This window comes from Molossus molossus, unplaced genomic scaffold, assembly GCF_014108415.1.
Source record: "Molossus molossus isolate mMolMol1 unplaced genomic scaffold, mMolMol1.p scaffold_m16_p_23, whole genome shotgun sequence".
NCBI lineage: Eukaryota > Metazoa > Chordata > Mammalia > Chiroptera > Molossidae > Molossus > Molossus molossus.
In genome coordinates, this window is record NW_023425359.1 from 15,515,289 (window position 1) to 15,543,241 (window position 27,953).

General features: G+C 47.7%; 2 protein-coding genes and 1 pseudogene across 2 annotated transcripts in view; 2 read left to right on the top strand and 1 right to left on the bottom strand.

Moving 5' to 3' along the window:
* The window catches only part of TP53BP2 (tumor protein p53 binding protein 2), a 55,812-nt gene extending 33,157 nt beyond the window's left edge, over positions 1 to 22,655 (top strand). The window contains exons 5-18 of the mRNA XM_036277558.1: positions 1,880 to 1,981; positions 3,851 to 4,025; positions 4,821 to 5,002; positions 5,366 to 5,530; positions 5,875 to 6,103; positions 7,288 to 7,395; positions 7,695 to 7,855; positions 8,531 to 8,990; positions 10,263 to 11,035; positions 13,672 to 13,809; positions 14,489 to 14,622; positions 17,643 to 17,809; positions 18,772 to 18,971; positions 21,759 to 22,655. Of these exons, the coding sequence (XP_036133451.1) occupies positions 1,880 to 1,981; positions 3,851 to 4,025; positions 4,821 to 5,002; positions 5,366 to 5,530; positions 5,875 to 6,103; positions 7,288 to 7,395; positions 7,695 to 7,855; positions 8,531 to 8,990; positions 10,263 to 11,035; positions 13,672 to 13,809; positions 14,489 to 14,622; positions 17,643 to 17,809; positions 18,772 to 18,971; positions 21,759 to 21,800 (3,036 nt within the window). The 3' untranslated portion in view covers positions 21,801 to 22,655. The remainder of the gene's footprint in view (positions 1 to 1,879; positions 1,982 to 3,850; positions 4,026 to 4,820; positions 5,003 to 5,365; positions 5,531 to 5,874; positions 6,104 to 7,287; positions 7,396 to 7,694; positions 7,856 to 8,530; positions 8,991 to 10,262; positions 11,036 to 13,671; positions 13,810 to 14,488; positions 14,623 to 17,642; positions 17,810 to 18,771; positions 18,972 to 21,758) is intronic.
* Positions 2,342 to 3,293, top strand: LOC118640728 (annotated as a pseudogene).
* A 2,449-nt stretch (positions 22,656 to 25,104) lies between the features above and the next one.
* Positions 25,105 to 27,953, bottom strand: part of CAPN2 (calpain 2) — a 51,826-nt gene continuing 48,977 nt past the window's right edge. Inside the window, exon 21 of the mRNA XM_036277463.1 lies at positions 25,105 to 26,036. Within this exon, the coding sequence (XP_036133356.1) occupies positions 26,013 to 26,036 (24 nt within the window). The 3' untranslated portion in view covers positions 25,105 to 26,012. The remainder of the gene's footprint in view (positions 26,037 to 27,953) is intronic.

Consider the following 27,953-nt stretch of genomic DNA (forward strand, 5'->3'; position numbering starts at 1 on the left):
CTTTTGCTCACTTTTTTTTCTTTCTTTTGCTCATTTTTTTTTTCTTTATTGGATTGTTTGTTTTCTTATTGCATTTGAGAGTTCTTTACATATTTTGGATCCCAGTCTTTTATTAGAAATGAAGTTTGAAAATATTTTTTGTAGTCTGACTTGTTCTTAGTTTTGGTAAAGTATAATAGATCAATTTAGATAGAAGTTTTGTAGTTTTAGTTTTTACATTTAAGTTTATAATCCATTTTGAGTTAACATTTGCATGTGGTGTGAGAAAGCCCCCCCCCAGTATTTGGATATCCAGTTGTACAAGTTGTATTTGTTGGAAAGATTATTCTTTTCCCACTCAGTTGCTCTCTGCACCTTTGTCTAAAGTCAGTTGTCCCACATATGTATGGGTCTGTTTTTATACTCTTCTCTCCTATTGATCTATTGCTCTCCCTTGATGTCAGTACCACACTATGTTGGTTACCAAAACATTGTAAGTCTTAAAGTCAGGGAGTCTTGTCAAAGTTGTTTTGACTATTTTAGATCCCTTGTATTTTCATGTGGAATTTTAGAATTTGCTTGTCAATTTATACAAAAAAGCCTTCTGGAATGTTGGTTGGGATTCTGTTGAATCTATAGATCAGTTTGGGAAGAATTGCCATCTTGACAGTGTTGAGCTTTTCAATTCATGAACAGGATATATCTGTTCGTTTGTTTCGGTCTTTCTCTCAGCAGTGTTTTGAAGTTTTCAGAGTATAGGTCTTACATATCTTCTGTTAGATTTATTCCTAAGTACTTTATATATACATACATATGTGTGTGTGTGTGTGTGTGTTTATCCTCACCCGAGGACATTTTTGCATTTATCTTCAGATAGAGCGGGAGGGAGGGAGGGAGGAAGAGGGAGAGAAACACATCGACTGGTCGCCACCCATACGACCCCAACCAGGGCCAGGGACAAACCGCAACAGAGGTATGTGCCCTTAGCAGTGGTTCTCAACCTGTGGGTCATGATCCCTTTGGGGGTTGAACAACCCTTTCACAGGGGTCGCCTAAGACCATCGGAAAACACATTTCTGATGGTCTTAGGAACCAGACCCTGCTCCCCTATCCGTCTCCAGGCGGGTCCGCCCACATGCAGATGCGCCCACAGACAACATGAGGAGCTGCGTTAGAAAGGTTGAGAACCTCTGGCTTAGCGGGAACCAAACCCGGGACTCTGGTCCGCGGGCCAGCAGTCTAACCGCTAAGCTAAACTGGCCAGGGCTGTTTGTTTTTTCAATCCTCACCCGAGGATATTTTTTTCCATTTATCTTCAGATAGAGTGGGAGGGAGGGAGGGAGGGAGGGACAAGAGGAGGGGGGAAGAGAGAGAGAGACAGAAACATTGATGTGAGAGAGACACATCGACTGGTTGCCTCCTGCACGACCCTGAACTGCAACTGGGGCACGTGCCCTTGACCGGAATCGAACCAGGACCTCTCGGTCCATGGATGAGGCTCAGTCCACTGAGACACACCAGTCAGGCTTTTTCCTTAAATCCTCACCTGAAGATATATTTATTGACTTTGGGGTGAGGGGGGGTGGTAGAAACATCTATCAGTTGCCTCCCATAAGCGCCCCCATCAGGATGGAACTTGAAACCTTTCGGTGTACAGGATGACGCTCCAGCCGTCGAGTCGCGCTGGCCAGGGCAGTTATGTTTTACATCCTAACCTAATAAGTCAGTGTGGGGGTGTGGATATGAAAATCAATAGTCTCTTTAATATTGTGGAATAAAAATGGCTAAACAATTTAGACATGATTGGTTCAGGTGAAGCTTATAAACAGTATAAATAGACCTCAGAGGGAGAAATCTCTGCGGTCGTTTTATGGTAAGTAGTTTGTGTTTTGATTTGTAGGTTAACAGTCCTCGGATGGATCTGACTCTTGCTGAACTTCAGGAGATGGCGTCTCGCCAGCAGCAGCAGATCGAGGCCCAGCAGCAGGTGCTGGCCACGAAGGTAGGCTTGCTTGTAAGGGCCTCAGGCCACCCGTGCTGCGGACGCGCAAAGCTGTGTACGTCCTCCCGCATTGCTGTGCCAGTCACCTCCAGGTCGAGTGTGTACCCTCAGCCCCAGCGCCACCTGCTCCTGACTCCAGCGTGTGGCAGAAACCCTTACATCACCCATTGTTCAAGGTCTTCCTGAGCCCGACTCTGATCAGGTCACCAAGCTGTGTCGGGTATCAGTGAAAGAGGCCCTTTTCTCAGTGTGTTTATTGAATATATAGTAACTATGTAAGGGTAGAGGTTTCTACTTCACATTTTATTTAACCCTTACATCGCCCTGTGTGTTAGTTACTATTGATCATCCATTTTATAGATGAAGAAACAGACTTTTCTGCTCGGTGAGCTTATGTAAGTTCCCCCAAATGTCACTGCTAAGGTGTGAGCCAGGTTGCTGGAGTCCCAGCTATGGCGGCTGTCTGCCGCCCCAGGGAGGGCTCACCAAAGGAACAAACACGTCTGTTCCGGAGAAAGCCGCCTCTCCAGCCCTCGCTCCAGTGCCAAACAGCTCAGTTCCTCCCCGTGTGTCTCTGGTGCCCCTCGAGCTGCCTCCCCCACGCTGGAGCCTGGAGGGTGCGAGTCCGAGGCTTTTTTCTCGGAGTCAGTGTTAAAAGTGGCTCAGCCTGCTTCGGAGAGCAACAGAATTTTCACTTTGAACCTGTCTGCACCATTTATTAGTCAGTTCTACAAGGAATAATTTTCACTTTGAACCTGTCTGCACCATTTATTAGTCAGTTCTACAAGGAATCATTGATGAAAGTTATGCCTTATGTTGACATACTTTTGCAAATGAGACAGAAGCTGCCACTTTTGCTAGCGAGCAAGGCCTTGAGACTGAAGACATTAACGAGATAGGCGAAAAGACACACGCTCTGCCAAAGGTGAACTCGAAGAGGCTGCGAGTCGTGATTTTCACCCAAGGGAGTGATGACACTGTCACGGCTGTGGAAAGAGAAGTCACTGCTTTTGCTGTCTTGGATCAGGACCAGAAAGAAATTACTGATACCAGTCGAGCCGGAGATGCATTTGTTGGAGGTTTCCTGTCTCAGCTGGTCTCTGACAAGCCCCCGACTGAATGCATCTGTGCCGGTCACTGTGCAGCCAGCGGCACGGTCCGGCGGACCGGCTGCACCTTTCCCGAGAAGCCGGACTCCACGGACGGAGAGCGGGAGTCCCAGGCCGGGAGCACAGACGCCGCCCTGAGCGCGTCCTGGGATTCCCCCCGGGATAGACAAGACAATGACCTGCCAGCTTTTCCTGTGTCATAATGTCCACCCTTAATGTAGAGGGTCTAGCAATGCTCAGTAGAATCTTTATTCTCCCAACAGACTAAAAATGATGTTTATTTCCATAGCATGATAGTGCCGCTTAAATGTCAATTAAACAGGAATATAACATTTCACTAGAAAAAACAAAAAACAAACAAAAAATCTCATTGCTAAAAAGTGCCCAAACTTGGGTCTGAATCCAAATTTGACTCCAAAGCTTATCATTTAACAGCTTCCTTAGACTGCCTCCCCCTTGTCATGAGCTCCTTACAGCTGCACCGGGTTCATGAAGGCCAGTTCAAGGGTCCTGCTTGCTTGCTGCACAAGGACCACTGGATTGAGATCCTGATGTCTGGACCTTACCCCTGAGAGCCGCTGGGGCCGGCCCAGCAGTGCCTGTTGTAACAAACGTCCAGGGTGGTCTGGTGGCCGTGTACAGGGCAGGACAAGCGCTGGTGCACCTCATCCCTGCATCGCAGGGTTCTGGTTAGATTATTTTGGGGTGGGTGGTGTCCCTGCTTAAAATGATACGGTCTGATGACAGCTTTTACCTGTAGGAGCAGCGCTTGAAGTTTCTGAAACAGCAAGATCAGCGTCAACAGCAACAGGCTGCCGAGCAGGAGAAGCTGAAGAAGCTGAAAGAAATAGCGGAGAACCAGGAAGCTAAGCTGAAGAAAGTGAGGGCCCTTAAAGGCCACGTGGAGCAGAAGAGACTGAGCAACGGGAAACTCGGTGAGTCCTCTCCCTCACTGTGTTCCGTTCGGAAGGCTGCACCTTAAACCGCGGGTGTGCAGAGACACACGGGCGTTGGAGTTTATAGAAGTTTGTAGTAAGAGGGATAAGGTGAGGCTTTGCATATAGCTAACTTCAAAAGAATTTATTTGAAAGTAAAAGTCATTGTAGTTTTGATGCTGCTGGTTCCCCTGAATTGAATTCAGCTGCTGCTTGTGTAGACAAGGTTCTCATGTTCCCTTTGAAAAGTGTAGTAGTAGTTTGTTTTTCTTCCAGTTATTTTTTTCTTTTTTAAAATTTTATCTTTATTGTTCAAAGTATTACAGATGTCCCTCCTTTTTTACCCCCATGGACTCCCTCTGCCCCCGCCTCCCCTCCCTCCACCACATTATTGTCTGTGTCTTCTAAATACTGTTTAACTGACAAGCAGACAAAGGCAAGGAGTTGAAGTCATATAATAGCTCCATCTGTTATATGACCATTTAAATGAAGATTTTAGTGATTTAAGCACTCTATCACTGAAAACTGAGATAAAAAGTGTAATGCAATGAATGGAGTTTAATGTTAAATTATATTCATAATACGAATTCTGCCAAAAATACACTCAGAACGAGGCACAGATATTTTGAGATGTCTCTGTTGATTTCAGTTGTTTATGAAAAAAAATAGGTTGGCTCTAGGACATTTCTGGCAAATTCCTCTACGTTTTGTTAGAAAGTTCATTGTGAAGCCTGGTCGCCTGGGAAGTGGTCCGTTCTTAGTTTTTTTCCAGCGATTGTTGTCTTTTAACTCCAGTGGAGGAGATCGAACAGATGAATAGCTTGTTCCAGCAGAAGCAGAGGGAGCTCGTTCTAGCCGTGTCCAAAGTAGAGGAACTCACAAGGCAGCTCGAGATGCTCAAGAACGGCAGGATCGACGGCCACCATGACAACCAGTCTGCGGTGGCGGAGCTCGATCGGCTGTACAAGGAGCTGCAGGTACCCATGGGCTGCTGCGATGCTCGGTCGAACCTCCTCCCCGGGCACACGGGGTTGTCCTTACAAGTGCAGGAAGTGTTGGATTTCCGTGTCTTTTCCTTAAAGGGCACGGAGGGGAGGAAGACCTAAGTCCCAAAGAATCCAGAGTAAATGTCACAGCCCCTCACACAGGAAATCTGAGGCTTTCCTCAGAACCACAGCAAGTGGTCTCACCCTGAACTTGCAGCCTTGCGATGAGAAGTGTGGAGGGGTGGAGGGGCCTTGCACGTGCAGGAATTATGTAATCGGTAACCATGTGGCTCTGTGAGAAATTCTTCTCCCTCCTCCTTGGCTACCTGTTTCTGTTTTCCCCCATTTATTCAGTTAAGAAACAAATTGAATCAGGAGCAGAATGCCAAGCTGCAACAACAGAGGGAGTGTTTGAATAAGCGCAATTCAGAGGTGGCGGTCATGGATAAGCGTGTGAATGAGCTGAGGGACCGGCTGTGGAAGAAGAAGGCAGCGCTGCAGCAGAAAGAAAACCTGCCAGTGAGTGGGCTGCTCCGCCGGGCGGGGAGGGAGGGACGGCCAGCCAGCGAGCTCCCGGCTCATCGCAGCTGCTCCCGGGCAGGGCTCACTGCCCTCCAGACAGACGGGCTCAGAGCTGCTCAAGATGTCCCGCTCTTGTGCTCGTTGATGTTGTTACCTGTGTGGCTCAGGTTTTCCTTCCAGTAGTAAGGATGGGGAGCGTGCACTGTGCAGCGTTCTTGTTTGGGATGTTTCTAGTAGACACTGTGGCTAGGGCTGGTTTTTAAACATGAAAATGTCATAGCCTTTTCTGAGTTTGAGCCAGTCCGACTTGTGATTCTAAAGGACCTGTGCTTTCTCCTAAGGTTTCACCTGATGGGAATCTGCCTCAGCAGGGAGTGTCTGCACCGAGCCGCGTGGCTGCCGTCGGTCCCTACATCCAGTCGTCCACTATGCCCCGGATGCCCCCCAGGCCCGAACTGCTGGTGAAGCCGGCTCTGCCCGATGGGCCCTTGGCCATGCAGCCTGCAGAGGGGCCCATGAAAGTCCACACACTGCCCAACATGCGATCTGGGACCGCTTCGCACGCTAAAGGTAAAACAAGTCGTGTTCAAGTCCTTCCGCAGCTTGGCTCCTCCCGTCCTCACCATGTGTTTCCCCAGACTTGAGTTTTAAAAAAAGCCTTCCTGTCCCTGTCCATGATTAAGTTCTAAGAGTCTCCTGTGTTCTTCGCTAGCGCGGTGAGTTTCTACCCTACATAAAACAGTTCTATTCAGGAAACGAAGTAGAATGTAATGTTTTTGCAAATCTGAAAATTGTTTTGAATTCCTTCTTATGAATAAGGAAATTGTGATCGGATGTTAGTAATTTGAGAACTTTTTTGTGTGAAAACACGTGTGATTAACGGTGAGGTGACGAGTCCATCTGTTGATAAATGATGTTTGTATTCAGATGTGCTTATGCTTGAGAACTTGCCTGCTGATAATTTCTAGAATAACGCTCAAGTGAGAGTAACAGAGGCCCCTGTGTTAGTGAGCTTTGCATTCTGGGTAGCCCTCGGGCGCACAGGGAGGGGCGAGCGGAGGTTTGTAATCGGAGGAAAGTGAAGGGAGAACTGAAGGAGAAGAGGGTGAAAACATTCTCCCGACCCCTGGAAGAAGAAAATAACAGCCAGTATTGTCTTTTCCCCAACCACTGTTGTGCACAAATTTGCTAACTTTAAAATGACTATTTTGCCATAATTGCTACTGTGGATCCATGTGGTGCCTAGTGGGTTTTATTGTAGAGGTGCTTTTGTTTTGTTTCTATAAGGAAAAATAAAAGCTTTGAAACTTAAATATCAGTATAGAAAAAACCCAGATACGCTGATCTGGGGTAGACTAGTCAAAGTCATGGGTTAAAATCTTAATTTTTGCCTTTTTGTAGTGCATGCATACTTGTGGAGTTGTGATGTGAGAAGTACCTTAGAGCCCTTGGTTTGCTAACTCAGAACTTGATCTCTGGCTGTGATGGTGACCTTCTGTCACCCAGAAGAGGAGTGTGTCCTTGTTGGCGGACTTTCTGTTTGCCGTGATCAGTGTTCAGTTGTTTGAAGAAGGGTGAACATTCTTAAATTAGAAATATGTGATCTGATCGTTCCTAAATAAGTTTATTGCGATGGTTGTGAGTCTGAAATTTAAAGCGGTTTTTTTAGAGATTCTATTTTTTAGCAACAAAATGAATCATTAACAATTTTCTTTAGAGTGCTCGGTCATTTGCAGTTGTTTTCTGCATTCTAGGCTCCAAAATCCATTCACTTGGCCCCGACTGGAGTCCAAATGCAGACCTTTTCCCAAGCCAGGCCCCTGCTTCTGCCCCGAAAAGCGCTGGGACCACTCCAGACGCAGGTGAGGCGCATTGCGCGGCTCCGGAACTTTCTGTTTGGCCATCTGAACGGTGCCATGTGTTCTTTCTTAGATCATCTGTTTTCTAGTGTGTTAAAACCAAGGACAGTGTTTATTTCCAGAGCACCTTTATTTAGCCAGGGAAATAAGGCAGTACCGGCATTGTGGTGGTGTTTGGGTTATTCCTTAATCAGCTTAACTTAAAAATAGGAAAGCGTTTTGTGGGCACAGGGGTTCAAAGAGATTGAGGAGAGAGAGAGGCTTCTGTGTGGATAAGAATGCGATTTTTTTTCTGTCTTCAGCTGATGATGGGGAGGTTCCACTGAGGGACAAGGAGAAAAAGGTGCGGCCCTTTTCCATGTTCGACACAGTTGACCAGTCGGCCGCCCCACCGTCCTTTGGGGCGCTGAGGAAGAACCAGAGCAGTGAAGACATCCTGCGGGACGCGCAGGCGCTTAAGGAGGTAATTCTAACGTGTCGTTTGGAGGAGTTCAAGTATGGGGGGGGGGGGCGGGGACGCCGCAGCCCGCATCTGCAAGGTGAGAAACCACCGCGTCCTCTTAGTTTAAGTTCTGCTGCTTTAGTCTGTGGTGTCACCACATTGAGGAACGGCTGACACACTTGCTTCTGGGTCGTAGTTCGTGTACGTCTCTAAGACACGAGTGTATTGAAGAACATCGACTCTGTGCTGCTCAGTTACCTTGTTTCTTCAAAATCTGGAGCTGAGTTTATGTCCACTGATTTGATGGGGATCCTTCTGAAGGACCCCGACCGTTGACAACCAGGTTATGGCCTCGTGCTCCGAGGTCGTGTTTCTGAACACAGCGGCCTGGGTGGCACGAAGTTCCGGGAGCAGGAATGTTTCCTGTGTCGATGCCGTCCGCGAACATGGAGAGGCAGTCAGAGTCCCCGGGGGAGTCGGAGGTCGCCCAGGGTTGCATTCGCACTGCCTCACTGAGCCCCTACTAAATGTGCTCAGTGCAGAGATTTAAAACTCACATTGGAATGATTTAAAAATGTAGAGCTAGTATTTTGTGTTTACTTGCATTTGTGAAATTAGGTTATGTAGAACGTCCCATGCACCCAGCCGTACAGTGTTTTTACTGGCTGTGTGTGTGTGTGTGTGTGTGTCTTACAGGCTGCAAATAAAAATGTGAAAGTACCACCTCCCGTTCCGTCAAAACCCAAACAGATTAACTTGCCTTATTTTGGACAAACGAGTCAGTCCTCGTCAGACGTTAAGCCTGATGGAAATCCTCAGCAGTTGTCCAAGGCCGTCACAACCATGGGAAATAAACCCAAAACAGCAGGGCAGCAGCAGAGGGTCCTGCTGGCCCCCGGCGTGCCATCGGGTGGCCAGGACCAAACCCTTATTCCCGGTTCTAAGCAAGAGAGTCCGCCTGCCGCCGCTGTCCGGCCCTTCACTCCGCAGCCTTCCAAAGACGCCGCCCTCCCCCCCTTCAGGAAGCCCCAGACCGTGGCGGCCAGCTCAATATACTCCATGTACACCCAGCACCAGGCTCCGGGGAAGAACTTCCAGCAGGCCGTGCAGAGCGCGCTGACCAGGACGCACCCCAGGGGGCCGCACTTCTCCAGCGGTAAGCTTCTCGGCCACCTTGTCTGCGTGGACCGTGTGACTCCCGCACCACTGCCGTCACCTGTCAGTGCATCAGGTGGCCTGTCCCCACTGGACTGATGCTTTTGTTCAATTATGGCTTCTGCTCCTAATTGGGGGTTTAAATTCGCGTTTCTGCTAAACATCAGCCACTGCAGTGGGCACCAGTGATGAATACAATGAAGTACTGTGGAAATAATCGGTGAATGAAATAGAGGAATACAACTGATAGAACGACAGAGCCTCCTGCATTGTAGTCACCTGTGGGCATCTGTCCACTCACCACGCGCTCCTTCAGCACTGAGAGCGGGAGCTCGCGGGGACCGGAGGCAAATGCCCACGGTGACTACAACGCGCAGGCTCTGTTCACTGCAGGAGGCCGGGTGTTTTCTTGGTGCGTGGACGACCGGACAGCTTCCCCCGTGGAGGTGTTTTAAAAGAAGTAACCGTCTCTATATTACGTTATTCTAATGAGGACACAGCCACTAGCTAAATATAAAAGCACAAAGAGATGACTTTGTATTAAGTATACATAAACTGGTCATTTGTTGGGTTTTTCTGAGAGTCATTATAGGAGTAGAATAAAGTTCACCATGTTTCATTGGGAAGAAAGTGGCTTTCTAGTCATGAAATAAGCATGTAATTGTGGCCTAAAATGTCATAATTAGACAGCAAAGAATTAATATATATGCTACATCTTACTATTTTCATGGGTCTCAGGGAAAACTGCTAATATGATCATTTGAGAATCAGATCATTTTAATATAATCAGAATGTTAAGGGCAGTAGTTTTGGTAAATACAAGTTTTAAAAATAATTTTATAAGCCAAATCTGATTTCTCACATGGATTTACTTTTGAAAATTATGAGAGATGGGATAGTGTGTGTTCAGTTTTAATCTGGGCATATGAAAAGATTACGAATTTCCATTGGTTCTTAGTTTCTTTTACATTTTGGTATTTTAAATTTGGATGCTGCAGTCGTGATTTCTTACCATGGAATTGGTAGCATCTTCTTTCTCATTGGTACATAAGAGAACGGTGTGCGTTCCAGTCGGTGGGCGTTTGCTTCTGTGATATGTTTATTAGGCAAAGCTGAAGCCTTGCTTTGTCATTTGTAATTTTAAAAACTCGGTTGTAGCGAAGGGTATTGTGTGGTGACTGAAGTTACGAGAGGCTTGCATTCCTGTTGGCTGTGCGCGTTACTGCCAGTTTTGTTCGGTCAACGTTGATCAGCTGTTTCCGCTTCCCCGTAGTCTACGGCAAGCCCGTGATTGCTGCTGCCCAGAGTCCGCAGCACCCGGAGCACGTTTACGCCGGGCACCAGGGCAGAGCCGTCGGCCCGGAGCCTGAGGCGGAGCCGGTCTCTTCGGCTCCGGAGAGCCATGAGAACGAGAGGATTCCTCGGCCACTCAGCCCGACCAAGCTCCTGCCTTTCTTGTCGCATCCGTACCGAAACCAGAGTGACGCTGACTTAGAAGCCCTCCGAAAGAAACTGTCCAACGCGCCAAGGCCACTGAAAAAACGGAGCTCCATCACGGAGCCGGAGGGGCCGAACGGGCCGAACATTCAGAAGCTCCTGTATCAGAGGACCACCATCGCTGCCATGGAGACCATCTCTGTGCCGTCGTACCCGGCCAAGCCGACCTCGGGGACTGCCGGCTCGGAAAGCCTGGTGGAGATCCAGAATCCGTATTTACAGTCGGAGCCAGAGCCGGAGGTGCTCTCTGTGGTTCCCGAACCAGTGTCCCCGGAGGAAGCGGGGAACGCGCGCGCAGAGAACAGTGACGTGCCAGCCCCTCCCCCGGGCCTCGGCTACGTGCCCGAAGGAGCCCCAGACGTCAGCCCAGATCTCCAGAGCAGCGTGGAAGAGCCAGATCCAGAGGCTCCCCATCTGCTTGACGTGTACCTGGAGGAGTATCCCCCCTACCCTCCGCCGCCATACCCATCGGGGGAACCAGAGGGGCCCGGAGAAGATGCGGGGAGCATGCGTCCGCCTGAAATCACCGGGCAGGTGTCTCTGCCCCCGGTAAGTAACGTGGGGTCTCATGATCGGTTCGGGGGCCTGGTCACTCTTGTAGGTGCCGATTGTCGAAACTCAGCGAAGTGCCAGTCAGTGTGTCCTGCAGTTTGCCTTTGTACTTGTATTTCCTTTGGCGCAGATTTTATAAATGTCGGAGTGCAACATGCTCAGTAGGAAGTACATTTTTAACTGTTTAGCAGAACCTCTTTTTTGTGCGAAGGAAACAGTTTTCTTATACCTGTAAATACCACATCCGCTCACTCTTCTCTGGCTGATGTCACCTACCAGGGAAGCATCCCTCGACTAGGAATGAGAAGCCTTAGATTTGAAGCATCTGTCCGCCAGTTTAGCTCTGTGAAGTCAGGCAGGTGGTTCAGCTTCTCTCATTGGTGATATCACTCAAACTTTTTTTAGCAGTGAAGTAGATTTTTAATGCGATATGTGACTGGCCCCCCCCACTTTCACCAATGATCACGGTGGAAGGGTTCTGGATGAAGTGGGTGCAGGGTGGGCTGGACACCGACTTAGCCTCCTCTTTACCTTCCGCACAGTGTGGAAACCTCGGAAGCAGGTTCTTCCTGACGTCCCAGGTTACTCTGAAGCTTTGTGTGTTTTCTTGGCCGTGCCGTTCACACTCCGCCACGTGCCAGCTTTGTTCTGGGAGGTCATCGTGTCACTGAAGCAGATGAGAGAAGATAAAAATTCCAGATTGTCTTTGTAAAGTCGGCTTTTTCAGAGTGTAATTTGAAGTCATTTTTTGTTTCAGTAGGATGCCAAGCTATGAATTTTTAAAACCTGGTCAAAAGCAAAATAGCATATTGTAAGGCTTTTTGAAGAAAGGGCCTTCTATGTTTGATTCCTTACCACAGCTTTTCGATGTGACAGTATTCAAAGATAATGATTATCCAGAGTTGCTAAATTTAGCTGCTGGTTATAGCAAAGATGTGCTTCAAAGTTTTATATAGTAAACATTGGATTCTAGGAAAAGTTTTAAAATAGAGGTTAACACTTTAAAAAAAAAAAAAGATTTCAGAGAGAGGGAAGTGGGGAGAGAGAGAGAAACGTCCAGGGGAGAGAAACATCAAGCCCTTACCAAGGACCAAACCTGTAACCCAGGTACGTGCCCTGACTGGGAATTGAACCTGCAACCTTCTGGTGCACAGGACAACGTTCCAACCAACTGGGCCACCTGGCCAGGGCGGCCGTTAACACTTTTTACACAGCTCTGTGCCTTCTAAGTGATTCTCTCCATTTGAGTGTTAACATGAGAAAAAAGGAACGAAGTTTTAACATATACTTTTATTTCCCCTCCCTTTTTCTTGTGTCAAAATAATTCCTTTCAAAAAGGAGAAAGGAAACCTCAGTTTTAAAAAAATTATGCTTTCGCCCTGGCCGGTTTGGCTCAGTGGTTAGAGCGTCGGCCTGCGGTACAGAGAGACCCGGGTTCAGTTCCCGCTAAGGGCACGTACCTCGGTTGTGGTTTGTCCCCAGCCCTGGTTGGTCATGTGGGTGGCAGCCACTCGATGTGTCCTTTTCACGTCACTGTTTCTCTGTCTCTCCCTCCTGCCCACTCCATCTGAACAAAAAATGGAAAAAAAATGTCCTCGGGTGAGGATAAAAAAAAAAAGCTTTCTTGTAAGGATTATGTTACTCTCTTCCTAAAGAAGTGACTTACTTGTTCCTGTTCTGTTGAAATAAGTTGAAGCTGCCGTCTTGTCCTTTATTTGAAAGTGAGTGTGCATGTGGCCTTATGAGTTGTATGAACACAGTCATATCATATTTACACTTCTTCCTCCCCCAGAAATAACACTACACATTTGTGAAGTATATTGATGGCCACTTAATGTTTTTCAGAAATCAGTAGTTTTCCATCTGAAATAAAATAGCGTAGATCACACCATAGGAGGAGATTTTTGTTGTTGCTGGATGTGTTTAAAAACCTATTTTATAGGTTCTTAGATCTAGTCTTAACAATTTTGCCTTATTGTTTAAAGCCTGACATTAAAATGTTGAAAGACTTGATTAATTTACTTATGTATCTTCAAGTATAGTTAAATTTTTAATATAAAATAGTGACCGCATTTTAAGGCTGGTAGGATTGGTATATATAAGACTAATTTTTGTTTACCTTAATTACGGGTTTTCCCTGTAAGAAGGCATTATGTTGTGAAATGGTGAAAAGGAAGAGCTTCAAAGAAGCCAGAGTACTTGACTTTGAGTTCTAGCCAGCTGTTCACTGGCTCTTATAATTCCAAGTTGTGCTCTTCCCCAGTTGAACTGGGCGGGGTTTGCTGTACTATATTGGGTAGGTCATTTAAAGACTAGTCTTGACTAGTTTTGATACTAGACAGAAAACCAGCCTACCTGTCACTGGAGATGGTCCTCTTAGCTCAGTTCGTGCCGTAATGGATGACCAGATGTATTTCACTAGGCTTCAAAGTGATGTTCTTTCCACTGTGTCATGTGGGTATATTCCTTAAGCTATTATGATTTATGTACTTTTCTGAATAATGTTACACTTTACTGAAAAGGGCTAAATATATTTTGCAAGTGTCTTTTACCAACTCAGTTGAGACATAATTCTTCCCCTTTTGTTGTTGGTCAGACCAGGGTCCTTAATTTCCCACACTTTTCTTCTGCAGGGCAAAAGGACCAACTTACGTAAAACTGGTTCCGAGAGAATTGCTCATGGAATGAGGGTGAAATTCAACCCCCTCGCTTTGCTTCTAGATTCATCTTTGGAGGGAGAATTTGACCTTGTACAGAGGATTATTTATGAGGTATGACTGAATTCGTTTCTTAAACACGACCTTCCAGTTTGCTTTAAAGCTCTAATCAGAAAGCTGCAATAGAGAAAGTGTGTTTTTAAATTTTTTGGGGGGAGGGGTGGGGTTGTGGAGAGAAACTCTTAAGGCTTTACTGTTCTCAAGGTATAACATGTTTGAAACGCAGATGTTTAGTTTTCACTGAGGTCCTCTTGAGTCCTTTCCTTTCTCAGGGAGATCATTACTCTCCGGTAAAAATTGCTCCTGTGTGGGTTTATACTAGACTGTGTTAAATTATAGATGCGGTCCCTACTTTTCAGAAGCCTGCTATTTAAAATAATTTTAGTTGACCTTTTCTTCTTTCCATTGAAAATGTCACTTCTAGTTAGACACTAATTTGTGGTGGGAAGTTGGAGGATAAATAAACAAAAACGACTATAAAGATATAGTTTCTGGTTCTTCAAAATTTAAAAAACTTTTTATAGAGTGCCTACTTAATGTGGCTATTTTGTCTACCTTATTTCTAGAATTGTTCTAGGTCTTGTTTTCTTGGGTCCTGTAGGTTTTAATTATGATTAAAAAAAAATAACACAAGTTCTGTTTCTGTTCTCATGATCCTAAAGAGCCAGTAAATAGTGACAGTCGAGGTGTCAAGACACTCGAGTCACGCACATCCTTCTTACTGATGCTCTAGGTGGAGGACCCGAGCCTGCCTAACGACGAAGGCATCACCGCTCTGCACAACGCCGTGTGCGCCGGCCACACGGAGATCGTCAAGTTCCTGGTGCAGTTTGGTGTGAACGTCAATGCTGCCGACAGTGACGGGTGGTAAGGTTCCTCGCGGCTCTGCTCTCACGAGCGGTGTCTGCTGCAGGCAGCGAGTGAGCAGGGCCGTGCCCTGTGGGAAGTGTGTCCTGTGTGTCCTCATGTCATGCCGCCTGTTCCCTAGGAGGAGGAAGGTGGAGACGAGTCTGAGGAATTGACCTGTCCTCCTGTAACAGGCGTCTCGCTCCCATTCTGGAAGCAGGAGTTTGAAAATTTTAGTATTTAAATAATCAAAATAAGATGTCGCAGAGTGGTACACAGTTAATTACCGCGCTTCAGCAGATTTGAGAAGCTGATTTAAGCCGTTTCCCCTCCCCTGCCATGACCTGAAGTTTCTCCAGTCTTCGGTATACTGATGTCCATTGTCGCCAAGAAGGGAAAAGTCGTGATTTGTGATCTCCTCCTAGTATATTTGACCTTGGAATCCATTTTCATGAAGCATCTTGTGGGGCCGTTGTGTGCGTAAAACACAAGAGTTATTCATGATGAATGTTCTGTCATAGGATAATGGGTCATTATAAATACTAACAAAAAAGACGCTAATAAGTTACTGTCATCCTCCAATAACTGTAATAGAATGGACAGTAAATTTTGCATTTTAGTTTTTTGAAAAATTATATTCTTTTTTGGAAGATTACAAAAAACGTTAGTTTTTTTCTATTTAGGATTTTTTAGAAAGTTATAATCACACTATGTTTAATGAAGCATTTTAATTTTATAGCCTGTTTTTTCCTCTTATATGGAAAACATTTATGCTGTAATACCAAATCTACATGTGTACATGTGTCATGCAGACATATACACAATTGAAATATGTTTTTTTATTGATTTTTAGAGAGAGGAAGGGAGAGAGAGATAGAAACATTGATGTGAGAGAGATGCATCTATCAGCTGCCTCCTGCACGCCCCCTATTGGGGATCAAGCCCACAACCCAGGCATGTGCCCTGACCCAGAATCGAACAGGGACCTCTCAGTCCATGGGACGACGCTCAATCCACTGAGCCACAGCGGCCAAGCCATATACACAAATTTCTTTCTTTCTTTCTTTCTTCCTTTCTTCCTTTCTTTCTTTCTTCCTTCCTTCCTTCCTTTCTTTCTTTCTTTCTTTCTTTCTTTCTTTCTTTCTTTCTTTCTTTCATTTTTGCACCATCTTCATAGAGTGGGAGGGAGAAAGGGAGGAAGAGAGAGAGAGAGAGAAACATCAATGCGAGAGAGACACATTGACTGGTTGCCACCCACACGACCCCAACAGGGGCCAGGGACAAACTGCAACCGAGGTACGTGCCCTTAGCGGGAACTGAACCCCCCGGGTCTCTCTGGTCCCCGGGCCAACACTCCAACCACTGAGTCAAACCAGCCAGGGCTGTATACACAAATTTGAAGTATCATCATATTCTACCACAACTATGTGCTCGTGTATTGTGACTGTCTCCCTCGTTAGACATTTTGATTTTTTCCTTTCTTTGTTATATGTAATATTTGGAGAAGCATTTTGGTTATAAAAGTAATGTATGCTCACTGTGGGAAATGGACAGAATAGAGAAATAAGAAGAGGAAAGCAAGCCGTTTGTACTCCACAGAGGCAGTAAAAACATCAGTAATAGTTTAATATTCTCCCTTCAAGTTTGTACATATACATGACATTTTAGTGTAATTTTTAAATTTAACTTGCAAAATAAATTCTTAATGTGTGATAATGTCCTAGTTTTCCTAATATTGGCAGCTCAGATTCTATATAATTGTTCACTATTGCAAGGCCATGCGGTCGAAAACATCGGGAGTGATACTCACTAGACCACTAGTGATAGTGTCTGGATCGGGGACGGGAGTCCAATTTTTTTAAAGTTATGTACCCAAGGGGAATAAAATGAAGAGGGTAGGGAAGAAAAGGGTAAAGAAACGGAATCGTATGTACTTTAGGGCCCGATTAAAATTCTCAAGCCCGTCTTCTGAGTTTGTCAGTGGTCCTGGCCCTGCTCACACCTTTGCTGTTACTCTGGGTCATTTCTGATGCATAATAGAACATCTGTGATGCTGGGAAAGATTCTCTGCAACAGTATTAATGGGTTAGTTCCTGCTGACCCGTGGCCTAAGTGGATTAAAATGTGTGCATTTCATATTACTCTGGGGTGACTGTGATGCGTTATAGAGCATTTGCGGTGTTGCAGAAGAGCTTCAGTAATGTGTCAATAACTATAGTTCCTGCAAGCAGGTGCCCAGCCCAGACTGAAATGTGTACATTCTACAGTCACTGAGGGTCTGAATCAAACTGACAGAAATGATTTTAAATTAAAACTTAATTTGGATTTTTGTTTTATTAATTTTTTTTTTAAGATTTTTTCTTTATTGATTTTAGAGAGAGAGGAAGGGAGAGGGAGAGAGAGATAGAAACATCGATGAGAGAACATCGATTGGCTGCCTCCTGCATGCCCCCTACTAGGGGTTGGGCCCACACCCTAGGCATGTGCCCTGACCTGGAATCAAACTGGTGACCTTTTGGTGCACAGGTCGATGCTCAACCACTGAGCCATACCGGCCAGGTAATTTGGATTTTTAAAAATGTTGACTAAAGGTAATTCTCTATGTGCAACTTAATTCCTTCAAAATTGATGATGATAATGGCACGTGTTTTGAGTGAAGGTCTTCAGTTTAAAGACCGTTGTGTCCTTTACTCCAGCAGAAATAATTATGTTGTTTGCTTCAGAGCATTGAACTAATACATTTTATCTTGTTTTAGATTATTGCACAAATTTCATGTTTTTTCACTCATTTCCTTGATCCCCCTCCCCGCTGCCCCAGCCCCACATAGTCCAGTACTCCTCTGTTTTTCTCTGTGGCTGCAATTCTCTAACGGGCTCACGTGTCTGTGTGTAACTGACTTAAAAGAAACTGAAACAGTCTTCAGAAGAAAGGGCTTGGTAGATGATAGAGTCAAGAACTTTCTTTGCAGATACCTTCTCACAGCAGGTGCCATTCAACGAAAGGAAAACCTTTCTAGCCCTTGCCATGTCTCACTCCACAGGACCCCGCTGCACTGCGCTGCCTCCTGTAACAACGTCCAAGTGTGTAAGTTTCTGGTGGAGTCGGGAGCTGCGGTGTTCGCCATGACCTACAGCGACATGCAGACGGCCGCGGACAAGTGCGAGGAGATGGAGGAGGGCTACACGCAGTGCTCCCAGTTTCTGTACGGTGTGTGCGCGCGGTTTGCCTGCGCCGGTCACGCTGCGGATCCCTCCTGCTGCTATCTCTGGGCTGTAGTGCGATCAGTGTTTTTATTATTTGGAAGAACATTTTTGTTTTGTACATAGTCTTAGGTACCAGAAGTAGGGCCGCCTTGATCACAGGCATTAGTCAGCTTTTTTTTTAAAAAAAAATGTTTCTATTGATTTTTTTAGAGAACCCTTTCTGTGCCCAGCGCTGTGCCCAGGGATTTATTCAGGTTGGAAATCGATAGAGAGCACTTTACTATAATAGATGCGCATTTCTGCTCTTTTTTCTCTGTCTGCTCCGAGTTTTAGGGCGAGAATGAGATAATCATGTTTGCAGACTTCCTTGTCATTATACTTACGAGGCGGCTGAAATTGAAGGGCATATCATTCACTTTTTAAAACAATTTTTTTTCTTTATTGATTTTAGAGAGAGGAAGGGAGAGTGGGAGAGAGAGAGAGAAACATCAATGAGAGAGAACATCGATCGGCCGCCTCCTGCAGGCCCCCCACTGGGGATCGGGCCCACAACCTGGGCATGTGCCCTGACCGGAATCGAACTGGCGACCTCTTGGTGCAGGGGTCGATGCTCAACCACTGAGCCACACCGGCCAGGCTTGCTCACTTTTTTAATGTCCTAGACTCGAACAGTTCTCTTTATATTCCTGGGCTTGCAAAGTCTTTGTGCTCTGCATCAGACTGGTTCTGAGAGGTGCTCGGGTGTCTGTCAGTGTGTGGAGCGGTTTTAGGGCCGGCAGCATGGGGAACTTGTCTCTGTCTGTCCCTCTGCTCTGCTGACCACGCGCCCCTCCCCTGCCCGGGAAATCCACGTACTGAACGTTTAATGGAGTAAGTGCGGACGTTCCCGCATGGATCCCTCGTGCTCCCTTGCTTCGTAAAGCGACACATTCTGAAGGGTGCTGTTTCTTACTGTCCTGATTGTAGGTGTTCAGGAGAAAATGGGCATAATGAACAAAGGGGTCATTTATGCGCTCTGGGATTACGAGCCTCAGCATGACGACGAGCTGCCCATGAAGGAAGGAGACTGCATGACCATCGTCCGCAGGGAGGACGAGGACGAGATTGAGTGGTGGTGGGCACGCCTGAACGAGCAGGAGGGCTACGTCCCGCGCAACCTGCTGGGGGTGAGTGGGGGTCGTGCTGTCAGAGGGCCTTTGCGAAAACCCTGGGGGATGGACGCAGTGCAGGTGACCGCCCTGGGTTAACGAGACATGGGATTTACATTTCGATCATAGGTTTTCAGTGATTCCCGTTTATGACCAAGGGCCCATTTGTATGTTTGCCAGCCCCTCGAGGTCAGGGCTCCTGTCTACACTTACAAGTAAAGATAACCGGCTAATGTGAGGGGCATCGAGCTTGTGACATTTGAAATACGTTTTACGTTTGTCTAAATCGGGATTTGCAAATCTGGTAGTGAGCTTGAACAGGGCATGAAGTAAGTTTCATAAAAACCAAGAAATAGTAAGATCATATAAACCAGCGACGTGAAGGGAGGGTTGTCATCAGGTAAAGACTCTCGGGAGTATTTTCAGGGAAAGGCTGGTGTGGTCGGACAGAGGAAGTAACAGCTCTCGGGACTTTGCCCGAGTCTTACTGAGTTGAGAGGCTGGGATACAAGTGCTCGCAGATCTGGCGGTGAGGAAGTAAGGCCAGTCTGCGGGCGGGCAGGCTGCTGTGACCTGCGGTGTGCAGCATGCAGACGGGCGCCGGTCCCCGGTCATTCACCTGCCCTGAGCCCTGGGACCTGGGCGACCAGGCGGCGGGGGAAGGTGGGGGGGCTGGAGAAGCTCGCCTCCGAAGACGGGATAAAGCGGGTGTCTAATATATAGCAGGGAGGGAGTTTTACTGGTGTTTTCATCAGCTGCTGGACAGACATGGTCTGCGCCCACTGAAGCTGCTAGTCCGGCCCGAGGCTGTGCCCCAGGCTGTCGGCTTTGCTGCTGAGCTGGTTGGAGTGACCACATCTCCTCTCCTGACTCTCCCTTCTCCATTGTGTTCTGTGACTGCAGCACGGATGACTTCATCCGTCCTGACGGCTGCCTCCGTGATGGCACATTGATGTTAGACAGACAGGATTTCTTCATGTGATCACAATGTGAATTACAGAGAATGATGAGGGTGAAAAAAATCAGGCCATGGAGCCCCCTTTTCTCTAAATGTTTTATTGATTTCGTTTTTAGAGAGAGAGGCAGGGAGAGGGAGAGAGATCGAAACATCGAGGAGAGAGAACATCAATCGGCCGCCTCCCACTTGCCCCCCACTGGGGATCGGGCCCACAACCTGGGCATGTGCCCTGACCGGGAATCGAACCGGTGACCCCTTCGTACATGGGTCGACGCTCAACCACTGAGCCACACCGGCCGGGCCATGGAGCCCTTTAAAAGGCTTTGCAGTTACTGACAAAGTAGAAAGACAGACGTGGTTCTCTTGCGAACGCCCCTTTGCTTCTGCTAAGTCTTTGGCGCCGGAGAGGTGTGATGTCTGGGCGCCACTTTTTGTCTTGAATGGACGTCAGCGAAGCAACACTGTGACGTCCACAGTTTACCTGACAAAGGCTCTACCTTGGAGAGCTGGTTGCTTTTAGGGTCTTATTTCAGTCTCTGACGAAGCGGCCTCGGTGGTGACTGGGGGCAGTGGTCGCTCGAGTGTGGAGTGGCCGGCCCAGCTCGGGGCTCCGCCAGAATGTGGCTGCGGCCCGAGGCCGTGGCTGGGCCCCGCGTTCACCCAGGCGGTCCTTCGGAGATCTTTTCCAGATAGAAGCAGCCTCCACGCAACATTGTTGTTTCTTTCTTTGAAATTAAAAAAAAATTGTATAAATGTTGATTTTAGTCAGAGGCTCAGAATGAGCCTGTGTTGGTTGATCTTTCCTCAGAGAGGAAAAGAACCCTTTATGTAACGCTCACCCTCCAGTTAGTTTCTCAGTGTCAGCTGGAAGTGTGACTTTCTCTCAGTAAAACCCTTTTCCCTTTGCAAGTGGAGGGGAGGACTTGTGTGGTCTGCCAGTTGAACGACTAGCTTCACCTGCCTTGGCTTCCACTGGAGATCCGGTGACCTTCACGTACACACTCCCCTCCAGCTCTTGTTGTGGGAAACCCAGACCCACGAAACCCTAAACAAACACTCCACTATCCTCCCTTCAATCTGTGGACCTTTAGTCTGTGGCATTTCGGTCCTGACAGCCTCGAGTCCCATGACACGGCGCTGTGTCCACTTGAATCAAGTTGAAAGGGGCTTTAACCTCTTGTTTCCCTCGAAATGGAGGATCAAGCAGCACGTCCCAGGGCCCCAGCGGTTTGCACAGCACGTCCCAGGGCCCCCGCAATTTGCACAGCACGTCCCAGGCCCCCCGCAGTTTGCACAGCACGTCCCGGGCCCCCGCAGTTTGCACAGCACGTCCCAGGGCCCCCGCAGTTTGCACAGCACGTCCCAGGGCCCCCTGCAGTTTGCACAGCACGTCCCAGGCCCCCCGCGGTTTGCACAGCACGTCCCAGGGCCCCGCAGTTTGCACAGCACGACCCAGGGCCCCCGCAGTTTGCACAGCACGTCCCAGGGCCCCCGCAGTTTGCACAGCGTGTCCCAGGCCCCTGCAGTTTGCAGGTAGGTTGCTCTCCAGGCTGCAAGCGGTGCGGGTCGAGTTCATGCCGAGAGCATTGTGGAGTTTCTGTCACTGCACTGTGCCCTTGTCACAGTTAGGGACCCTGTGACTTCTGAGTGTCCTTGCAGGAGAGCTGATGGGGAGAGTGGCTAAGTGTGAAGCTTTGTGTCCTCAGGCAGCTCTGGTGCCTCCCTGGGCAGAGGGGAGCCCTTTCCTTAGCTTCATCTCGCCCGGCCCATCAGCCGCCCCCTTGTGTTTCTTGAGGTCTTGTGCTCCCACATGTCTGTGTGTAAATGTTTCATAAACTCTCTTACAGCTGTATCCGAGGATTAAACCCAGACAAAGGAGCTTGGCCTAAAACTTGATAGAATTGTAGTTAATGAAGAATTAATCTGTTATCACGAAGAAGAAGTCATATGGTTGTTTTGGGCACAAGTTTTACAAGACTTACTTCAATGACAGTGTAACTTGAAAGCCACGGAGAATGTGCGCTGGAAGCAAATGAAGGATTGAAGGATTCACTGCTAGGGGAGGACATTGGGCACCGTGAAATGGGACTTGGAAGTAGGCGGACCTGCTGCGCCGGGGCGGTGCTCCCAGGAGCACTCAGAAAGAGACCGGTGCCAACCTGTTTCCACAAGAAATAGGGCCGTTGGGCTTCTGGGAAATCAGCCTCGTGCCGTGTTTGCTTGGAGTTGTTCAGCACCTGCCTCTGGGCCTGTCCTCCAGCCAGAAAGGACCAGTGTCCCCGTGGCACCACCTCTGATCGCCCCCCAGCACCACAGGCCCCCGGGGCCTCGCGTGAAGGCTTGGGGTGCCGCACACGTGTACGTTGTCAGCCAAGAACGGTTAGTGGCAGCCGGTGAGCAATAACTTCGTCCTACGAGTTCTTGTAGCATTTTAAGAATTATACATATATTTGAAATATTGAAACCAAGCTACACTACAGATAATTAGGTTTAGAAGCTTGTTTTTAGGCTGAATTTGAATCTATATTTATTGCCTTTTGTATCTTGGAAATTAGAGACTTGTTATAGATTTGCCCATCATACTTGTGAAGATCGTAGCTGACTTTCAAAACAGTTGTAATAAAATTAAACTTTCTGACTCTGTGCTTTTTTCTGGTTTTAGTTTTTCATGTCATACATAAATAGCCTTGTTCAGGGTTTACGAGTCATTGAGATCTCTTACCCAGCTGAAAAATAAGATCTCCTTACCAGTCATGTGATTATAACAGAAGTATCTCTGCTTACAGAAAACCTTAAGTTTTGCAATTTGAGTTTTGTGATGTCTTTGATAGAGAATTAAATTATTTTAATTTTTTAAAGATCTTAGAGACCATGGTGTTTGTGTTCTCAGTTTCATGTTTCTTCGTAGAGTTATAGATATTGATTAATGGGATGGGAACTTAGAGTCTCCACATTGTTTTATTACGTTACCGAGTTTATGGATTGTTTTGGAATCCATTTTGCTTAGTGGAACTATTTTATTTAATAGAAGATACAAATGGAAAACAAAACAGTGGTCACTTTTCCTTATATACTTTTATGAGTAGCTAAATTCTAGCAAGAAAGGAGGATGAAGGGAGAAATTGTTGACAACGTGAACTAATAAATGTCAGAAGACATGCGTGTAGACAGAATTCTAAAGATCACCCTCAGCACACACAAGCACACATGTTCCTGACCCCTGGTGCTAGAGACTGAATGTTCGTGTCCCCCTGAAATTCGCGTCGCAGCCCTAAGCCCAGTGTGCCGGTGGGTGGAGCAGGGCTGTGATGGGATCAGCGTCTGTGGAGGAGTCAGAGTCCCCTCTCCTCCATGTGCGGCGACAAGAAGGCGCCACCTGCAAGCCAGGAGAGTCCACCAGACACCAAATCTGCCGCACCTTGACCTTGGGCTTCCAGCCTCCAGAACCTTGAGAAATAAATGTCTGTTTTTAAGCCACCCGGTCTGTGGCATCTGTTAGAGCAGCCCGGCTGACTGAGACATCTGGTTATCCAGTCAAACACTGAGGGCTGTTGTGAGGGACTTTTCAGATTTAGGTAAACTCACTAATCAATGGACATTAAATAGAGTATCCCAGATTGTCCCCGCAGGTCCAGTGGTCACATGAGCTTCAGAACAGGAGAGGTGAGGCAGAGGGGCAGTTGTGAGGTCTGAGGTGTGGGGAGAACTCGACCTGCCGTCGCTGGCTCTGAAGGTGATGGGGGTCCTGGCCCCTGGAAGGGGACGCCGACAAGCCCCTGGCTGACAGCCCCAGCCCTGGAGCCACGCGGAGCTGAATCCAGCCAACCTGAGTGGGCTGGGTCGTCCTCGGTCTCCGGTAGGAACCGGGTATCCTGATGGGACAGGTGTTGGCCTTCTCGCCTGCCGCACGGTGGGGTAACGTAAGGGACGTTTCCAAGTGTGTGCCGACATGTTACTGCAGCAGTGGGAAATCAAGCCACGTGGATTCGCCCTGGGCTGGCGCACGTCCTGGTCCACCACGTGACCTTGCCGGGACGCTCGCTCCCACCAAGCCGCCGCCGCCTCATCGGACGTGGACTTGAACACCATACCTCTGCGCACGGCACCCAGTGAGGAAACTCGTGCTGGGTACTGTGTGCGAAGGTACTTGGTAAATTAAAGAATTGCACAAATACGTGAAAAGGGAAGATGTGCAAATTAGGAAAACATGATCATCTCACTTGTATTTTTTTAGTCATACAGTTTGAACATCATTTGTTTTCGGTCTCCCTTTTAAAAGTGTCCTTATTTCAAAGCTCCTTGTAGAAATATTGAAAAGCACAGAAAAAGGGTTATAAAGTTGGGGGTGTGGAGACCAGTATTAACATTGGGGCATCTCTGTTCACCCACTTTCGTCACCATCCTCAACTCCCCGATCCCCGGGCCACACCCCCTCGTCTACCTTCAGTCCTTAGTCACTCCCAACGTCTGACTGTCCTAACCTTGAGCTGCTGAATGGAGACGGTCACCTGGTCGTTCATCTTCCTGGTCGTCTCTGGGCCCTCAAACCCCACTCGGCAGGATGTAAACTCATTTGAGTTGAATTTGGGGAACCCGTTTGCTCTCTGTTCCTGAAATATGAGGCTGGCCTTTACCTATTTTGAGTCGTACCACACCCTGGCCATTTTTTTGTGGTTCCCCAGGACCGCTGACAGCAGACCAGCAGTGCAGCTGCCCGTACTCCCAGCTCCCTCGTTCCCACAGGGGGCGCCAGCCAAAGTGAAGTTCAAGGGGCAGGCGAAGCAGGTCAAAGGCCTGCGCCGCCTCCAGACACCACGAAGCAGTAGAAAGAGGAGCTGCGCCAACTTGAAGGTCAATTACTGGAGCCTCCGAATTGGGCTTTTTTAAATCCTCCCCTGGGGACTTTGTTTCCATTTTTGTTCAGATAGAATGGAAGGGAGAGAGGAAGCGAGAGGGAGAGAAACATCACGTGAAAGGGACACATCGAATGGCTGCCTCCTGCACGACCCCAACCAGGGCTGGGGACGCATCGCAATCAAGGTACGTGCCCTTGGCCAGAATCGAACCCGTGACTCATTGGTCCACGGGCCGACGTTCTAACCGCTGAGCCAGACTGGCCAGGGCTGAATTGAGTTTTTAAAAAACTGTATAGTTCCACATTGAAGCGACAGCTGCCTTTTCCTCCCAATATGGGGATTTAGAGGTGTTGTGCTTTGTTAAAGAGGAAACAGGCTGCAAACGGGGCGCCCCCCGAGGGCCCCCCCAGGAAGGACAGCACGCCACGGGGGCTTGCCCAGGTGACTTTATTTAACAGTACATTTGTCAGAAGGTAAGGCAACAAGGCAGTATTTTATAGAGTTAGCAGGGCCCCAAGGAAAAGCCGAGAAACGAGCTTGTGTTGTTTCTACGGGTGTCCTGTGTGTGTCCCCCACGCCATGCACAGACGCTGGGGGCGGCCAGGTGCGGGTTAGAGGCAGGCAGCAAACAGCTTGTCGTGGGCACTCGGTTTGCACACGTGTGGACTCCCTTCGGCATTTATAACACTCGGCATGTGAGACCAGACACACTCCAGGCCTTGAGTTTCACAAGATTTACTGTTAACCAATCAGCTTCAATAAAACCCGTGTCTCCTTCTCACCTGGATTCTTCAGATGCCTCGACACCACCACCTCGTGACCCTCCTAGTCTCGATTTTGCTCAAAAGCCCTGCGCTGCTGTTTCGGAAATGCTGCATTTTCCCACTGGATGTTGCTTTCAATATTCCCAGCAAGGACCCCGGTTCCTCTGAGCTCGCCTGAGTATTTGCTCAGCTGGTAAATACCTTCCTGCACGTTTCCCGATCGATACCGCTCTGAACGGGACTGTGTAAAAGTAAAAAGTGTATACTATTTACAGATTGAAAGCTCTCTTTGAGGGTTAAGCAACTCACGCGAATTTAGTCTACTGATATGCAGATCTTTCCCTATTTCAAATGGTATCATTATGTTCAGCTATAATAATCAGTTTAAGTAATGTTCCCATAATCAAGGTCCAGATAAAAAGTTTTAGTCCGTGGCTGATTTTCTTCCATGAGAAGTCTTCACGCAGGTTACATTATAACTTCAAAGTACTGAAAAACAGAGCCACTGTGAGGAAGGAAACAAAAGAAAAAAAATCAGTGACTATTTTTCAAATTAAAGGCTATTTAAGTACCTGGAGATTATTCTGAAAGACTGGCTGTTGTATCAGAAGAGCTGAGCGAGGGTTAAGACACAGTGTGCTGACTCACATTCTTTCTCCCTGATTTCCAGTCTAGTTTTTTACAGGTTCGTAAAAAGCTGTTATCTGAAGCAGGTGGTCGTGGATTGTATTATGGGGTTGACAGATACATGAAATGGGAAACCACATCTGGATTATCATTTTCAGTCTGCTTTCTGACATCAGAAGTCAGTTTGGGGTGTGGCTATCCCTTAAACTGGTGGTTTTCAACCTTGGTTCTCTACTGGAAGAATCTGGGAAGCCGGAATCAGGTTCGGATTGAACTGACCTGCGATGGGCCCAGACTGCAGCACCTTGACAGAGCTGGCCAGGTAATGTCACCTGTAGCCGAGGCTGAAAATCACTGCAGACCGAGGGAAGGACGAGAGCGTGGGGCTCTCTAGGGACCCGGGAAAGGGGAGGCGTAGAGGGGAGCCAGGGGTAAGACGCTTCTCGGAGGAAATGGGGAGGGAGGACCGAGGTGGCCGGCCAGCACGGACCGGTGGGAGCTGGGGAGGAACAGGGTTCCCAGCAACAATGATAATGGGGCTAGAGTTTCCAGAACGTACCAGATGGCACGTTTATGTCCATTGTACTGCTGTTACTTGAGAGAAATCTCGGGAGGGCTATCTCCTAGGCTACAGAGTTTTAAGCAAGTTCCTGTTACTTGTAACCAGCTCAAGTGTATTTTTAGCTGGCGAAAGGCACTTGGAATGAGTAGCAGAATAAAGTAGCTATTTAGTTGCTGCTTTTCTCTAGAGTTCAAAATTGAAGGAAAAGAGTTGCCTTCTCATCACTTTGCTCCTCTCTGGTACGTGGGACTTTGTTACCCCCCCACCCCCACCCCAGCACGGCCACCTGACCCAGCCCTTTGTAGCCTGTGCTGCCCCCTGCCCAGTGCCCGATGAAAGAAGCCAGCATATCCTAGCTGGCTTCTTTCTTGGGTGTGAGAGAACTCTATTACCAGGATGACCAGAGGACGTTTTGTGCTTTGCTTTTTGTGACACTGGTGTTCCAATTTAATTTGGACTGATGAGCATTTCAGAAGTGGGCATTGCTGGGGATCCAGACACATGAGCACGATACTTATTTAAGAGAAGCTTATTTACTATTGTCAGTTTTATTTTAAAAGAGGAAGAAGGAGAGGAAAGTAATTTTCTCAGCAATTATTATTATTATTTTTAAATCCTCACCCGAGGATATTTTTCTGTTTATCTTCAGAGTGAGAGGGAGGGAGGGAGAAAGAGAGAGAGAGATCGATGTGAGAGAGACACATCGATTGGTTGCCTCCCGCACAACCCCAACCAGGGCCAGGGTGAACCACAACTGAGGTGCATGCCCTTGACCAGAATCAAACCTGCAACTCATTAGCCTGCGGGCCAACGCTCTAACCACTGAACCAGACCGGCCAGGGCATCAGCAGTGATTCTGAGCAGATCTGTTCTAAGAAGCCAGGTCTTCCCTAAACCCTCAGATCTGCCCTTAGAAACGTCTCTGTTTCTGAGACAGACTTGCAGCCTTGCGCTGCTCACGACAAACTCCTGGGAAGAGGGACCAGGTGTGTTTCCTTGGACTCCAATCAGTAGGCAGTCCTGGCCTATTTGGCTCAACACTTAGATCATCAGCCTGAGGACCAAAGGGTCTCCAGTTCGATTTCCAGTCAAGGGCACATACCTGGGTTGCAGGTTCAATCCCCATTCTCAGTCGGGGTCATGCGGGAGGCAACCAATGGATGTGTCTTTCTCACATCGATGTTTCTCTCTCCCTTCCTCCCTTCTACTCCATCTAAACAATCAATGGGAAAA